The 18,517-nt window shown below is 40.4% G+C and overlaps 1 protein-coding gene across 4 annotated transcripts in view; it reads left to right on the forward strand.

Moving 5' to 3' along the window:
* LOC137197048 (E3 ubiquitin-protein ligase MARCHF8-like) overlaps positions 1-18,517 on the forward strand; it is a 78,482-nt gene that overhangs the window by 5,956 nt on the left and 54,009 nt on the right. For all 4 annotated transcript variants that reach the window (XM_067610133.1, XM_067610129.1, XM_067610130.1 and 1 more), the window contains exon 2: positions 12,675-12,871. In XM_067610133.1, coding sequence (XP_067466234.1) covers positions 12,776-12,871 — 96 coding nt within the window. In that variant the 5' untranslated portion in view covers positions 12,675-12,775. The remainder of the gene's footprint in view (positions 1-12,674; positions 12,872-18,517) is intronic.

The raw sequence follows: 18,517 nt of genomic DNA on the forward strand, positions 1-18,517 counted from the left end.
GTCTGATCTCACTTATATTATGCAGTAACGATTCGTCTTAGTCTTCTCATGGAAGTTTCTATATTTTCTTCTAAACACACGGCATCAGCAGCACTGTTTTATTTGGCCTAACTGGAGGAAAAACTGGGTAATTGGCACGGGTAGCAGCCGCTGTGGCCGGGCAGACAAAGAAAAGAGTTTAGATGTCGTTGTGTTTTAAACACCAATTGTCATGCCATGTCTGGGAAGTGCCGTGCAACTTGTGGAACTTTTTTTGGGGCTTTTTCTTTTGGAACATTATCAATCCACCATTCCTTTGCAATTTACTTGAGTGTTTGTAAACAGTAGAGATATAATCAACTGCTTTTTAATGTGGCCTTCAGCAAACCAACAACAGAATGAGTCCCTACTGTCATCTCATCATGAATGTGAAATTAATTTGTTGCTATTTGTCTCTGTTGTTCCCCATCGATTGTTTCTGGCTCTTGCTGGTGGTGTTCTGATTGCCAAAGGAGGTTTGCTGCTTGTAATTTTTACATAAGCGCCTTCATGACTTTAAATCTCATCAAGTACATCCATGTCAGCAGCAAAAATAATTCCATCCCTAAATCCCTACCATGCTTTAGAATATCCCTTGATTCTTTGATCATTTTAATTCAATCCTGAGTGTGCTGCGGTTATTAATGCTTTAAATAATTAATTCATCTTGCTATTGTACAAATTAGTTCTGTAGATGTAGCTTTGGTGTGATCACATGGAGAGGTGCGGTAACATCCAAACATCCAGGTGAACAGCTGTAATGATCGGTAAGATTGGTTAATTGCCTTTTCTTGACAAGCTTTAGCATAATGTAAGCTGTCCAGGGAGGGATTAAGATAGCTGCTCTTTCAGGTCTTGGGTAATGAGACTGACATGACATTTCCTGCTGATTATGACGTTATTAGGACTCAGCACAGACAAATGTGCTGATTATGGCTCTGTAACAACCACCCTTTTTAGCCTCAAGGCTGTAAGATGAGTTGAACAAATTGTTCCTCAAGCCGCTGAAGGGGCTGTTTTTGTGGCTTTGTATTTGTATGTGCAGCATCACATGTGTCAGACTTGTGCAACCTGTGCGCGCTGAGTGACACAAAGGTTTGCTTGGTTTTGTCATGGGTAGCTTATAATGGAGACACAAAGGTCTTATTATCCCAATTACAAAGAGATGAGGGTGCCTGTGCTTGTGGAGGTTGCTGGGTCCCTTTGTCAAACCAGCCAGTCATCTTCATTTGTTCCGTTACCTTGGATATGACTGCTGCAAGGAGGATGTGGGTCTAAATCAAGACCTCTCTTGATGTGTCAAAGTGGCAAATGAATAACAGCCAACGCTCCATATCTGCGTCATGTCTCATCATCCAGTACAAACATCACCCTATAACTCGTAGCCATGCAGGAAGTTCTGGTTTTATTTATTTGCAGAGGTTTTGAGATGTTTCTGTCGCCACTAAAAAACAGCAGAAGTAAAACTGAAACAATTAGCCGATTAATCGATTAGTTAATTGACAAGCAGCTATTTTGATAACCATTTTATTGTTACAGTGATTTTCCCAGCAGAAACACTGAACATTTTCTGGTTTCAGCTTCTCACCGAAACTTTTCTTTGTCATCTATGAACTGAATATTTTTGAGTTTTGGACTGTTGTTTGGGTATAAAACAAGCCATTTAAATGCCACCCTGGCCTCTGGTAAATTCTGATGACCTTTTTTCACTGTTTTCTGACATTTCATAGACAAAATGATTTATCTGCTAATTGAGAAAATGATCCGCAGACTATTTTGTATGAATGCCTTTTTGTAGTGTGGCATGGTGCTCAAAGCATTGAAGAACACCCAGAAGCAGTCTGTCTTCCCAGAAACCATGTTACTCAGATCTCACTGTGAACAGTGATGACTTTTTAACAAGTATTTTGGGGGCATTTTATGCCTTTATTAGATAGAGAACAGGAAATGAGAGGAGAGAGAGCAGGAGGGATGACATGCAAGAAAGATCTCCTGCTGGACTCGAACCAGGAACGTTGAGATTACACGATGATTGTTCACTAGGCCGCCAGAATGCCCCTGAAACTACTTTGTAACGATGACATAGTCCCTAAAACTGAATAGATATCACAAGGGATACATGAGAGAATTGGATTTTTTGTGGTGACCTGGCCTTTTCAGATGAAGACTGATTATCTTTCTACTAGTTGTAATATTAGGTTTTCCTGGATTTGATTTAGTATCTGCAGATGTCTGTTATGCCGCAGAGTATATTTGCTGGTTAACTGCTGTGTAAGTGACTGCTGGAGGCAACACTGACACAGTCATTTAGATGCTTTTTCGGCTGCTGGCGAGTCAACCGCCATCCAGACCAGCAGCCTCTCAAGCTGTCTCTCAGTGTGTGGTTTCCTGAGCTGACACTCAACTACACACGCGCACACATTTCACATCTGCTGGTTCATGGAGCGCTGTGGTGGGCTGTTACTGCCTGCTGGTCCATAACTCCTCCACACAGAGCCGGGTTATTCTGCGAAGTAGAAGGAAGATAAACACTAGCCTGAGGGATGGAGTGGTCATTGTGTTGAGAAGCACTCACTTACCAGCAACAGGGTTGTGTTTACTGGTAATATCAGGACGGTGGTTACAATGGAAATGCTTTCAGTTTCTCTTCTGGTGGTGCTTGTTTTTTTTTTTTTTTTCATTTCCTCATTCCTAAGCTGAACTGGCCCCCTTTTCTTGAATGCTAGTGTGAACGTTAGTATTGATAACATACAGAGGGATACTGCACAGCCATGTTAGTATCGTGTACATGTTGTTAGTAGCTTTGCAGGCTGACCCCTTATCAGTTTTTAAGGCGTCAACCTTAAAAACACTAGCAGCTATAGTTTCCTGGTGAAACACAGGCTGTATCTTGTTTGGCTGACACAGCTAATCAGTCAGTGTTGGGTAATTTTTGTTGGAACTGACCGTAACAGTAAAACTTACAGGAAACCAGTGGGTGAATCCCTTAATAGCCCTTCGAAGAAGTTGTGATATTCTTTAAGTAAAAGCCTCCCTTGACTCATGGAATAAACTTGACCATCTTACATAAAAGCACATACAAGGAGTTAAGATAAAGTAAGCAGCTTGACTGGTCTCTGAAAATTTACTTCCAGTCTTTGTTGCTTTATCCCGGTTTTTGTGTGTGTTTTTTTTTTTTTTTTTAAACAATTTGTGCTTTGAGGTTAAATTAGTGGGAGTGAGGAAGGCTACCTACAGTAGATGCTGTGCTACATGTTTATTCCATCTCGCCATCCCAATATTCATGAGGGTAAGTGCCTGGTCTTCATCTTCTTTTCGCTAGCAGCCTTTCGTTCATCAGTAATAAAAACTAATACACCAAGGTTGTCTGTGTGTAGTTAGAGTCATTGTTGTATCAGCATTGAAGTAATCGTTGATCTGTATGGTTGGAGGGGCTCTCAGAACTCTGCCATTCAAAAATGATAAATTTAGAAATGCAACGATTAGTTAATCAGTCAATAGACAGAAAATCAATCAGCCAACTGTTTGGATAATCAAGTATCATCATTTAAGTCGTTTTTCAAGCAAAAATGTCAAAACAATTGATGATTCCAGCTTCTGAGATGGGAGAATTTGTTGCTTTTCCTTGTCTTTACATATAGTAAATTTAATATTTTCAGGTTTTTGGACTGCTGATTGGACAAAATAAGACATTTGCTTACATCAACTTGGTCTCGCAGCCCTATATTTGATTGGCTTGTGCCCGTTCTGATTGAAAATCACGAGTTATATTTCATATAGTACTAATGCGTTGGAAGAGAGATGTTGAACACTCATGTTGGTATTTTCACACATTCATTGAAACCCACAACATACTGTGACTCGAGTAGTGTCACACCTCATGTGCTGCTGCATCTTTTCAGTTTTAGCAGTGCCTCATTAAAATTAACAGCAGGTTTCCTCACAACTACTTCAACAACTTCATCACCAGTAGCCATCTTGACCCAAAGCACACAGCGGAAGAAGCAGCTCAGTGGTTTTACTTCGATGTGTGTGTGTGTGTGTGTGTGTGTGTGTGTGTGTGTGTGTGTGTGTGTGTGTGTGTGTGTGTGTGTGTGTGTGTTTGTGGTTGCAAGGAAGTCTTGTGATATTTTGTTAATCAGTGATGGAAAACAAAAAGTTTACTGGAGAGATTCCCCAACAGCCAGTGTTCATCAACATGCAGAGGCTGCACCTGCTCACTCACCGTATCTCAATCAGCTTTGGCTAAATTCCCAAAATGTAAATGTGAGTCTGGTACTTGTGGGTTCATGTTTGCATCTGTACCTGCTGGTGTGCATTTATGCAAACAGGTTACCAAGTTTGGCAGACATCCCCATGATTGCATATATATCTTCCAACTGCAGGCTAATTGGGATTAGATATGACTTTGATTTGGACATGGGCAGAAAATAAAATGTTTTGAAAAGAAGTTTTATATAAGGTTAATATTTGAATGTGTATGCATGTGATAAAGTTAAGAACTTTGCCTTCCTCTGCTTTTTTCTACTTCCCTTTTAACAGTATCTACTGTAACAGAGAGATTACAAAAGCTGCAAACTCAGAGTGTGTGTTTTGTGGAGTGTATCTACAGTGTAACTTACTGCCCTGTCTAACAATTTCAGTTCCTGTCTCTACATTTTGGATTTTCTGATGTGTTTGCACTTTCCTCCCTGCCCTTTCTCTCCAGACATTTCATTCTGCTCCTCCAGCAAAATCAGTACTCATCCTGCTTGTACTGTATCCACCCTCTCTCTGTTTACTCTCTTTCTCCTATCTTCCCATCACACACACACACACGCACTCACATGCACACAGAATTGAACGGCATCCTGTCAAAGCTCTTATCAAGTTCTTCCTTGAGGTAGCCATGCATTGATCTGACGTTATTTTCCCCTTTATTTACTGGTATTTAGATTTTTTTTCTGCCTTATCATTGCAGCTTGTGAGGTTGTCAAAGTGTGATCGAAGGGAATGGAGGGAAGCTCTATAGAGATAAAGGTGAAGAAAATATTCCTCTGGACAGAAAAGGAAGATTTTTTTTTGTGCAGAGCAATCACAGAAAGACAGAAAGAGCCCTTGCTTTTCATCTTTGACATGCAGCTTGTTTGGCTTTACTTTGCCCATACTACTACAATCTTCTGTCAGTAATGTGTTTAAATACATGATGTGTCTGTAATGGTTGGATTTAGCAGTTTTCTGAATCTGAACCCCTTCAAATCCCTTATTTGTCTCAACCATTCCTTTAAGATCTATAATCAGCTGTTTTTTGGATGAGAGGGAAGCTTAATATTCACTACAATAACCAAAGTTTCAGTTTGACTTTTGAATAAGGTATGTAGAAAATTGACATTAATTTACTACAGGGTACATCTGATATAAGCTGCTGCTGGCAATATTTGTCATTTTAACCAGTTAAACTGTCATTGCCAGCATAAATGCGAGGCCTGCTACCTGAATGGCAGATGTTCTTTGTTAATGTGTATTGCTCTTTGTTAATAAAAAGAGTGAAGAGAGATAAAATATCCATTAGCCTTGGAGCTGAGAAAACTCTTTTTTTGCCAGCCTGAAACCAAATTCAACATGTTATCTGAAGCCAACCACAGTCAGGGTATAATTTAATTTTGTCCTATTATGAGTTTAAATCATACATTTTACTGGCACAGTAATGAGGTTTCAAAATATATGCACTACAAGATGTAAGTCACCAGTAAATGGCATTTCATTGTGGTTTTGGATCTAGATGTTACAGGAATAGTTCACTTCCTTTCTGTACAGTAAATATAAAGCTACACCCAGCAGCTGATTAGCTTATCTATATCTGTAAAGTTATTATGAGTTGTGATTGAAGGGGAAGTTATGTACTAGAACTATTTCTTGGATGGGCGGTGAATTCCTGGAGACTGCCTTTGTTGACTGACATCTTCACAGTGATGACAAGTCCAGGAAATCCCGTTGAATTTATTGTAATGAGCTGTCATGAAGTCTGAACCCTTTAAAATAGAATTCCCACCACTAGGATTTGACCCTGGTGTACCGAAACACATCTTATTTTGGTCATGTCATTCTGAAAGTTGTTTAGCTTCAGTTTCTTAATGTTTGCGCCATTATGCTAGCTGAGAGTTGTTGAAATACTGTGTTTCACTCTGAACCATGAATGTCAGCCTCGTGGTGCTAAAGAGTCAGAGAATCACCAAAGTGTTTAGCGTTTATCCTCTGGGAACCATGAATGTCTGCTCTAAAGTTTGTGCCAATCCATCAACTAGGTGTTGAGATATTTCACTGTAAAAAGTGAAAACTTTGACCTGCCGTTGGCACCAGGGAAGAAGTCAGAGAATCACCAAAGTCTGTACGATTCATCCTCTGGGGATGTTGAATGTCTGTAGCAAATTTCATGGTAATCCATCAAACGGTTGTTGAGATAATTCAGTCTGGACCAAAGTGTTAGACGACTGACAGATTGACAATGCCATCCATAGAGCCTGCCACTAGCTAAAAAAAAACCTGATATATTCTAGTATTTCTTTTTTAACATGGTGAATTTGGCAACAAGGTCAGAGTCATTTCATGTTATTTTGACTTGAATGAAATAGCTCTTCTCTGGGCCTGCTGGGAAATCGATGGCGAGGGGGAAGGCTGAGGGCGGTTCAATGATTTCTTGATGTGTTTGGCATTTCAGTGATCAGAGTCACTACACTGAGCTAGATATTCAACAAGGATTCATTGAGAGCATCAGGTTGAAATTAAGTATTTAACTGAACTTTGAATGGCCCACTTGTGTGTATCCAGGACAGCGTCACTGTGCCTATTCTAGTCAAATTACTATAAATTAACGGATCCTCTTTTCTTTATTTAATCCACTTAGGCTTACAGGAGAGGAAGTTTCACATTGCAAAAACTGCATTGTGTCTTTATGTGTCAGTTTCAATATATGCATGCGTGTTTGTCACTTTCGTCTCTGTTTTTTTTCTGCCCTCGCTCGTCCTTCATAGCTCCTTGGCAGCTGAGAAAGGTAGTGCAAAAATTGAATTTCATTTGGGGTAATGTTGGTAAATATTTGATATGTGTAAGTCCTCACATTTTCCCCAACTAATGAGACTGTTCATCCCAGATGCTTATTCAGAGCACACTTTAACAACTATGCAATTAATCACATTGTAACTGGGACTCATTAGCATATAATCAAATGGGACAGCTTACAGTGGCATTATGAATGCAGTGAACTTAAATATCACATTCTTTTGATTAATCCTGCATATAGGCTAAATAGACACAGACATTTAGGAGGCAGGAGAAGAAGCTGCAATAACATCCACACCGCGCTGGTGCTGATAAATGATGCAGCTACATTTGAAATGACAATGAGCTAAAAAACATTATGATAATTTATTCCCTGTACGTTATAAAAAAGTGTAATCACCAGTCTTCAAGCTCAGTGCAGCACAGGCCTGTATTTGTGTGTATGTGTGTGTGTGCATGTTTATAAAATTATACAGTGTCAGTGATTGTTAGATTATCCAACAGTTTAAATTTGACAGTTAAATTTGTTTAACGATTTATCCAAACTTATGAGGAACTGCAGTGCCAAATTTGATGTGTGTGTGAGGAAGCAAACTGCAGCACGCTTTACCACAGAAGTCCATCAGGTTTTACTGATGCTCTGTTAATCTGTGTTCAGACTTGAGAGTGTGTGTGATTTCTGGCAGGGCATTAAGTCTAATCATTGCTGCCAACACAACTAGCATCTGTGCCATGATGAAATTAAAGCCAGTTTTCAAATTATTGCTGTTATATCAGCATAAAATCACAGAAGTGGCAGAACAAACCACTTCTTTCCTATTTACGGGAGACTTCCATGAATGCACACGAATGTAGAGTGCTAGTAATGAGGGTACAAAATTCATGAAATTACCTTGAAATCCAAAATACAGATGAAATATCTTTGAACCAACATTTTTAGACCTCCTATAACCTGATTTGTTCTCTAGGTCTAATTCGTAACCCGTCTATCCTCAGGGGGAAGACACCTCTTTAAAATATAGACTATAGCTGTAGTACAGTAATGTTAGGATTGATTGATACACAGCCGAGTTTTTCTGCCTGATTGCACATCAGAACCGGAGAACGGGCTGTCAGCCAGATCTCAGATCTGATCTGACAGCAGGGACACAGAGGGGTCTCGTGGCAAACTGAATAACAGCAGAGCTCAGCTGAGCAGAACGTGGAGGAGACAGGACCGTGACTTACCTGGCGGAGGAATAGAGGGGAAGAGCTGGAGAGATGGACAGGATTGTCTTTTTTTTCTTTTTTTTTTTTTAGAATAAATAGTCTTGAGTGGAATTAAAGGAGCTATGGCCTTGTCTCTCTTTGGACCTCCCGTGGTCAGGACTCTCCTCTGGCAGAAGTGTTGTTATGTAAATTAAATTCAATAAAAGGGGCCTTAAAATTCAATAAAAAGATATTATAAGAATATTTTTCCAACATCAGTAATACATCATGATACGATTTAATGTATGCAAAATGTAACACCTTAAAATCCGTTTTTCACCTTTAATCTTCCCTTCAGTACAGTAGATTTAAACATACATTTATGAGCTGAAACGCTCCATAAAGCCGAGGGGAACTGCAGAGTCAGGTGATAATTATCTGTGGGTTCATCACTGCGAGCAACCTCTTTCACACCAAATGCAGCCATTTAATTCATTGTTCATATAAAACATTTATTAGAGCAGCTTTAAGGGTGAAAAAATCTACACGGACATTATCTGATATACAGTGTATCATGTATCTGCTTGTTACGACTCTTCATTGAAGCTGTAAAATGTTTACAGTGAATGAATTATTCAAACCTACGACTTCAATTTTTTGCGGCTCCAATATTCTAGATGTCTCCTGCATTTCCCCCAAAACTCCCCAAAGCCTGACTTTTGGTATCATTCGGAAATTCAATGACAAATATAATGACGAAGACTGGTTCCAGTCCATCCACATCTTCTTTGTTCTTTTGTTCAGTCTGGTGTTGTTGATGGCGATTTCCTTAGTTAGAGAAACAATCTGACTGATGAGAGTTTAGTGAACAGGATTAAGAATGGTGTCATCTTCCTACATTACATACCTAGCTAGTTAGATACATGTGAAAAATGTGTGAATGAGACAGACACAGCTGAACAAGTCAACTTACAGAAAGTTCAACTCAATCAATGTGAAAATGTTAACTGCTCAGATACAACCAACACTGTAGCTTCCCTGTCAATTGAATGGGACATCAGCGGGACAGATACAGTCACTTAGGGCGAAGACACTAAATAAGCCTCTCTCCTTCCAACAACAAATCAATTTTAACATGAACACAGTGTCCCGCTGAATGAAAGAAGTCAAAAGAAAAACCATTAGATACTAAAAGATTTTCACACACCGGTGTTTAAAAAATCTTTGTAATGTTCAGTGCAATGAATTGTTCCACTTTTTGCATTAAACATATAAAGCAAAACTGTCAATTACTCATTATGTTGATAATTAATTACAGTTTGCTTAAAATCATTAGTTTAGACACAAATGTGACCATATCATCACGAAACAATTTCATTGAAAGTGTATAAATAAAAAATATTGAGTCACTGACCAGCCCAGGTGTTTACTTGGAAAAGGATCCTCACTCTGAGTGACAGTGTCATATAACTCGTCAGAAGTGCGTCCATTTATCCAAAGCTGGCGTCCCTTTAACCGCTTAAACTGACCCCCAGAGCTGCTGCCATGGCAACGGGTCAGTGTCAAATTGGAACCACAGGCTGCCTGTGATTGGTTGGGAGTGCTGCTGGATTTGTAGCTTTTAGTATTGTTACAGTGAACTCTTTGACTGGCAGCCGGCCCGGAGGACGGATGGACACACACACACACACACACACACACACACACACACACACTGGAAACGGTCAGATCTCACATCCAAGGGACCTTCTGACAGCTTGATTGACAGATTGAGTTTAGCTTTATTAATCCTAAAAATATTCACGCTATAGCACTGATCTGAATGTTTACATCTACATAGAGGAAGAGTAATCTCAGCTGTATATCCTGCACATCTCTTGCCCCATTAGTGTAACCTCTCTGTCCACCGAAGACCTTAGGCTTGAAACACAACGCCAATTAAGAGTGGATTTTACTGCAGTTGTTATTCTTTGGATTTATAGTAACGAGCTTGTTGGTGCAACGGCAGTGTGTGTGTTGTGGCTGCAGTGATGGATGCTGTTGTTTATTTCATTTCAAAAACATATCAGCTCTGCAAATGTAGCTCATGAATCCATGACACAGAGCATCTTGATTTATTTAGTTCATCCGTCATATTTACATCACATCATAGCTCAGGAAATGACATGAGATGGCTGGCTTTGTAATTAATACAGACATTTGTGAGTGAGATGCAGTAGGAGCTTTAATGATGCTACCATGTGATGATGCCCTCAGGAGGCTAATTTTGTCCCCCTGACCACGTTGATTTCCTGTAACTCATTAGCCTCACATGTACACACACACACACACACACAGTATGACTCTGGGTGCTCTCTGCCCATCAAAGTGACCTGTATTCGTCAGCCATAAATCACAAACTCAAAGTGAGTTCACGTACTATAATGGCTGATGATACAGATAAAAAATCCAAAGGGATTAAATTAGGGAGGAAGGAAGCATGATGCAGATGCAAATTTGCTACTAGCTGAATTTGGCACAATACACCTCTTCACCTTATGTGAAATTAATGTTTTTTGTTGTTATGGTCCTTGACAAATAAATATAATAAACTAAACCTGTCTGTATATGTTATCTTGTTGGCTTGGTTGTCTACAGTTTGGTGAAACAATCACTGTTCCTGGAATTCTGCTCTCCAATCTTTGAAAAACAACCACGAGAGTCTTTACAATTCAACTTTCCAAATGACACAAGCTTTCATTGAACATTTTTATGTAATTGATGATAAAAAATGAATCATTAGTTGCAGCCATAATGCATGAATTGGAGATTTACCCTGACCCTGTTATCACTTTTTTGTTCCTTTTAACACCTACGTTATAAATCATCAGTGTAGACTGTTACCACATCATTGCTGGATATCTAAAGCCATTAACAAGTAGTTGTTTTCAAGTCACTTTGTGTGAAATCACATTTAGACTTTTATTGTCCGCCAGCATAAAGAGTAGGAGTACAAAATGGTTAAAATGTTTCACTATAGTGTGAGTGAACATGAGGTAAACGATGACTAATGTTCTAAACAAACAATGATTAGGCTTTTTGTTTTAAATTAGATTTTCCTTTAGTGAGGTTGTTGCTTCATGTTCACCCTGGACTGTGTCCCTGATTCTTCCTCTCTGGTCAGGACTTGTTTACAGCTTGTTGGACCAATGTATGAACGGATGCTGAGGTGCTTTTTGGTTGCTCTTCACTCTCCAGCATCTATTGGCACCGACCTGAGACTGCCAGCTGTTGCACAAGAAGCTGATACGACCGCTGACGGTGTGTTTGTGAGCTCATACGAGCGTAATCGCCTTCCCATCTTCATAAATACTTATCAGGGACAGTGTAGTGATGAACTGAAGTGGCAGCTCTGGCTGTGCTGGTCTGTTTCTGAAGTGCCTCTCTTCAGTGATCCCATGTGGCATTCTCAGTCCAAACCCTGCACCACCACCAACCCCCACCCGCCATCAACGCTGGTTTCTGATTACTGCCATTTCACTGACCTCCCATCTGTCTGCTTGCTTTTTGGTTTCTTAATCCTGTCATTTTCATACTGCCGAGCTTGAGGGTTTGCTTGGCAGACGGGCCTGCGTGCAAACACACACACATAAACACACACACACACACACAGCCTATGGTGAGAAGGAGCTAAAGCTTAATTGCTGTCAGTGGCAGTACAGATGGCTGCATTAACTGAAGTTAAAACGACCCATTTGTAAAACCTCTTGTGTAACTCCCCAGGACAGCCCCATACTGCTGCTGCCTTCATGAATCTGTCTGTTTGAATCTATCTAAGAACGACAGGAACCACACGCACCACTGCTCTCTCTTTTGTGGAAATCATGCTACTGAATCTTTGCAGAAAAGAAAAAAGTGAATTCCTGCACACATGTGATCACCTCTGTAGTGATTTATTACACGCTCCGGGGATCACCTCTGTGATCATTTATTACACTCTGTGCTTGTGCTATTCTGAGACAAACTCCTGTGGAAAATCACAAGAGACGACTGCGCCTTTGGTGGTTTGAGAGTAAACCGAAGTTTCTTACACTGTAGGTCAGCATCAAGAAAAGTTCATTGGACTGCGTTGTAGGGTTTTAACATAGTTTATAAAAGAACTTCTTTGTGAATCTTTGTCCCAGAGGGCCGTGCTCACCAAGTCTGAATTTAATCAGTTTGGCTTCTGAAGCAAAAGAAACTGATGAACCCTAGTTGCAGAAGGGGTCAGTCAAGTGATCAACGGACCAGATACACACACTTTCAAAATGCAGCTGTGCCACTTCAGGACTTTCATTTCTCATTTCTTAATGTAGACATTCATTTCAGCCCTCTAGCTGCAATTAAATATACTTTTAAAGCTTATTTGAATGTGATTTTTTTTTTTTTTTTATCCTCTTGTTTCTCCGCAGGGCAGTGCAGACGAGGTGTTGCAGTTCAGACCATCATGCCCATTGCTCTGGCATCGGCACAGGAAGTGTGTGTGTGAGTGTCCCTGGTCGGCTCTGCTGGGATGAACATGCCACTGCACCAAATCTCTGTCATCCCCCGTGATGTCACCTCATCGCGGGTGTCAGGCAGCGGGAAAGCGAAAGACAAGGACAAGCAGGTATATGAAGAGTTAAAGGCTACATCAGGCCACGCACTCTTAAGGCCAGAGACACAGCTGAGGATTATGGGCTGGTTTTATCCCATGAAGTGTGTTACTTATGCTTATGTAGAATTTCTCTGTGCAGTAGTGGAGGGAATCTTTAACAGTTGCAGCTAGGTAAATCAATAATATCGAAAAACTTGTGTGTACTCTCTTACAGAATAGAATTATTTACTCTTTAAGTGTGCATACCGGTTGGTAGGAATAATGAAAAGACACTATTCATGCTTCTTTATTCAGATAAAGTAATTGGCTACCATTCAATAATTATTTAATTCTCTCCATTTTGAAATTTTCGTTAGCACCCCCAACATTATCATAGTAAGCAAAGCCTCAATTTGGTTTTTGTCACAGTTTTTGTTTTATTATTATTTCAAGATCCTTAGTTGAGTGTTTTCATAACATCACCACATTGACTTATGCTTTGCTCACCGTTATTCATACACCCACAGGGGGACATTTTTGCCAAATGCCTTGAAAACTTGATTATCATATCTGTTCCCTTTTTTTTTTTTATTTATTGTGTCATCGTTTTTAAATTAGATTTGACAGTGTGAAATATGTATTTATATATAAACAACTTTGTTACATAAAAAGAAATATATTGAATGCATTTCAACAATGCTGCTTGGATGTAGACAAAAGCAGCTTTAAATGACACAAATCTATTATAAAGGGATGGAAGGCGGTGTGTGGATAGTGTCCCGGGGTGTCCCGGAGTCATTCATCAGAGAACAATCAGAAAGTTAATTTTTTTAATGCCAGCGGTGGCAATCCCCACACAACAACATAAATTCTGCATTATAATGTTTCTCTCACAAGCAAATTATTCCTGTGCTGCCTGTGGGTGGAGCAGAGGTTTTGCATCTAATGAGTCTGGTCCAAGTCTGGTCTCCTTTTCTGTTTGTGCCCCAAAAAAAAAAAAAAAAAACCCGCCTGGAAGGTATTGGATTTTGCAGTTTAGTAGTCAACTCTTCAAGGTACCACATGCAGTATTTATTGAGTGTTTTCTGGATCTTTTGGCTACTTCAATTTGACAAACTTATCAGTAAAATCCTTATCTCAGAGCATGTTTATTCATCATCTCTGTTGCTTTTGAAAGTTTTTTTTTTGACCAGTCAAGATAGTTAAAGCCCACCCCCCCCCCCCCCCAAAAAAAATCTGTAATCTGGATCTGTCATAATAAAGGCCTCAACAAATCTACAGGGCTACAGCTTATTCAGAGGAGGATTAGTGCCACATCTGAAAAGTTCATCTGAGCCTGTCACAGATTTCTGATTTGAGGATTTTGACTTTATTCTCCGAATTCTGACTTTTCTCTGAATTCAAAGATTGCTCTAAGAAACCAAATAAACCTTTTGACATGCAGACATCATTATGAATTATCAGGACTGTTTGATGTCTGAGGTTGTTATCACATCTCACTCGTCAATAATAATGAAGAAAGTCAGGAGTACCATCATGGCAAAACTCAATCTCTTAAAACGCTTGCTTTCCCCCTCTCTGGGCCTTTAATCTAGCACCATCAAACACGACTATGAAGTGCTCTCAGTTGCTTTTTTGAGCACTGCAACAATGCGAGGTGCTAAGACAATATGTCTGTGGCCTGCCCTTTCTCCTTGGCCTCATCACATCACAATAGCGGCCAGGCGCCAAGTGCAGCAGCGCAGGTGTTCTTAAGAGGCCTCTCACATGCTGCACGTGGCACTGTGTTTCAGCCTCCCGTGTCACACAAGTGATAGTACACACAAGCTCTAAACTGGCACTGACATATTTATTTTTACTTAACACACACATAAACACGCACACACCTCACTGATGATTCATTTGCCAGTTCAAAGTCTGACCTGAGTTCTCAATGAAGCTCAGAAAAATGCCTCGTCACTGCAGAAGTGAAAGTAATGTGGGCATTAATTCTAAAACAGCTTTCATTTCCTGCTATTTCATAAGTTTTATTTAAAGGTGTGGGGGTGTCTAGCTCTGATATCTTTTTAGTATAATGCATGGTTAACAGGATTAAGGGTTTTAAACTTTGAGCGCAGTCGTAGCAAGGTTACTTGAGTCTTTTGGGGGAGTAAAACTGAAACCGTAAACTTCATAACTCCAGAGGGGGCATTTGGTCTCCCTGCTGTCATGTTTGCTAGCAGTTTAAAATCCAACCTTGTGTCTCTCTGCTCAGCATCATTCTCCCTCGGTCTGTCTCCTGCTGACTGAGCCTCCTTTTTCCCCCTGAGGAATAAGTGGATAAACGGCAATGGTTCTTGTCCTCCCTGTGGAACCATCAGCAGAACAGAGAAAGCAGAAACAGAGTATAGGAAAAGAGGAAAGGGAAACGGCGAGTGTTTACTCTGAATGTTGATCAGCTTGAGGATCCTGGAGGTGTGTGTGTGTGTGTGTGTGTGTCCAGAGTTTAGCCTCAGAGCACAGGCCCATCTGGCCCTCTTAGACAACACAACCGGTCTTTTAGCGCCTCAAGAAAAAAAGCAGAACTTTCCTCTTACTTAGAATTCAGAGTTAGTCGGCTGCTCCTTCAGAGAGCGACACATCTTTAACTGTTGCTGGCCCCTCTGGCCTCTCTCCTGCGGCTCCACTCAAGTCCATTTGTCTCCTTTGAAATCCTCTTGGGATATGTGCTTGTGAGCACTTTTGTCCAGGAACTGTGGTCTTCCACTTGAGAACTCATGTTGGAGAAGATAAATAGGTTTAAAAATATATATTTAAAAAGGGAGCAGAGCGTCGAAAGACAAAAGTTTTATTTCTTGGAAAAAAAAAATCCCTGACAGTTTTTAGCCTTGACAAATAATACGGTCAGATTTATTTGAAGCTGGGGTTTTTGATAAAGCCTGCAGCGAATGGATTATGTATGAGTTGACAACAAAGTAAGCTCTGGCACAGGTTGGAAGGTAGAGAAGGAGAAAACCAACCTTACTTTGCCGATTGAGATTTTTATGTTTTGCAGTGTTTCTTGTAAATTCATACTAAGCTGTCAATGTTTGTTTTTTGATTATCATATATCTTTAACCCCATCTGCAAAGTCACTTGCAGGTGTTTTTACTGTAAGTATAGTAATTTACATAAGCAGCTTTTGATTACCTCTCAGGGAACTGAGAAATATACCAAAGCTTCGGTGGATGCAGCTGTAGCTCTCATTTTCATTGTCACACATGTATTCACACCAATATACAGGGCCTGTCTCACCAGCACTAGTATTATATTTAGCAGTATATATCTGTGACTGTGCATATACACCCAACACCCTGATACTCGATACTCGCCCTTTTGATGTTGCATATATCTTTTATGAAAGCACAGAAAGAGCTGGAAGCTTTGTCCTTCAATAAGCTTGTGTCAGAGTCAAGGACAGAGAAGACTTTCCGTCTCTCCTCTGATGTTTGGCAGGTTTGATAACAGCCGACGCTGAGCTCCTGGGCACTGATGGAGCATCGCTGGGCTTTGTAGAGACCGAGATCAAACACTGACCCGACATAGCAAAAACTTTCAACACGGCCTCCAGGCTAGACAGGGGCTGTTTAATGTATCTGTCTTTGCTGGTTTTAACGAAGCCCCTCTAGTATATATGTGTCTACATAACTTGTTTTTGTTCCTCAAATTTCATATTTGAAATTTTTCCCCCACTTGAAACAGCATTTTTGTGCTTTGGAGATACTGGAGTATTATGGCAGAGAGGGTTCGGGTTAGCAGAGTAGCCTGTTTATACCCAGTAAATTCTACAAAAGTGTTTTTAAAAATGTTTGAAAGCCCCGAGGCGGGGAAACATTGGCCAAACATTTGGATCTTAACTGTCCAAATCAGTCCCCTCCAGATTGCTGTGCCCAGGGGCTTGCAAACGGAAATGCCATGATAATTACCTAGAAAGCCTTGGGGTTGGGTAAACCAAGCATGAAATGCTGAATTATCAAGAAAAGGAGTGTTTACATGTTGTGTGACTCGGGTATATATAGAATAAACTCAAGGTGCTGAAGCATATTCAGATAAAAAGAGGATGTGATCAGTTTATTTATAACTTCATAGTGGATCAAGTACAGATAATCAATCAGTCACCGGACATATTTGTGTTTTCTCTGGGGAATACACATACATACACAAAACTATCTCCCTCTGACACACACATATAGTACGGATGCCTGTACGGCACAAACGTGTTAATCCAGTTGAGATACAGGTTACACAAAGGTAGACATGTGCGCATATATTTCCTCTCTCCCACACACATACACAAGCACAGACACATACACAAGCACACACCCGAACGTTCATCCTGGTGTAGATGTTCTGTTGCCAAACGGCTGCCCCGGCCTGTCTGTAAAGCAGCAGCTGGAGAGAGAAGATAACACGGGTGTAATGGGATTCTCTGGCAGCGGTTTTTCAAAAAGGTATGAATGTTATGTGTCAGCAAACTAACCCACTTTACATACACCACTCCACCTCTCCTCCAGCCTCACGGACTTCAGAAAAAAAAAAAAACAGTTCACAAACTCTCACTGGTTTTTAACTGCTGATTAGACAGTTAAATACAGCATCAGTATTGACTGTGAGGACTTAGAGAGTTGACACCTAAAAGTGTTTCTGTTTTGCTTCTGTGCACTGGCAGCAGGGTTGTAACAAATATTTAAATCAGTGATCTGTTTAATTGACTGTCAAGACACAAAACACAAGGCGACATCTTGTTTTGTCCAACCAACTGTCCAAAACTCCAAATATATTTCATTGAAAAATTGAGAAATTGGAAATTGAGAAAATCTACACACATTTACTTCTGAGAAGCTGGAATGTTTGGTATTTTTGCTTGATAAAAGACTTGACTTGCAGGGCAAATTGATTATCAAAACTCATGTTAATTAATTCTCTGATTAATCAACTCATCGTTCCAGCACTATCTGGCAGGATGCACAGCTGCTGATGTTATTCTTCTGCCTGTTGTCTCTCTCCATCTCACCATGTCTCTCTCTTTGGAAAGACACATGCAGGACGTGCACTCCTGCAGGTATACATACACACACGTACACACACATGCCAGCAGCTGGTGTTGTTAGTCAGCCCGTCTGTGCAGGACTTGCCTGAGTCTCCCGCAGGACCCGACTGGGCTGAGCCACTTGAGGTTGAAGAGCTAAAAAACATAATTAAATGTGGAAGAGCTGACATGACAGCTGGGTCTTTGAGGGCCTTTTGAAGAAGAACTTAGCTTCTTCACCTTGTTAAAGATTTCATTTCATTAGCCCCTGTGACGGCTCCACAGGTTTTTTTAGTTTCTTTTGGTAGCTCGATATTGATTGCAGCATTAAGTTGTATAAATGCGATTTACAGTTGACCCGTGGTAGCAGAAAATAGACTTTGAGAGACATGCAAGGAAATAATTACAGTCCCCTTAGCTGCTCTTTGTGCTAGTAGACATGGCATAATGTTGTGTGATAGTTTGCTTTTATCTGGTGTGAGGGGACACAGTCTTTGCTAATAACTGCTCCTCTGAAACCAAGAGCTGAAACACACAGGCGGAGATATTCAGAGGAGACGATATCTTCCAATTAACCCTTGCCCCCATTGCCATCCACCATCTCTACCCACACACACACACACACACACACA

This window comes from Thunnus thynnus, chromosome 14, assembly GCF_963924715.1.
Source record: "Thunnus thynnus chromosome 14, fThuThy2.1, whole genome shotgun sequence".
In the NCBI taxonomy this organism is placed as follows: Eukaryota; Metazoa; Chordata; class Actinopteri; order Scombriformes; family Scombridae; genus Thunnus; species Thunnus thynnus.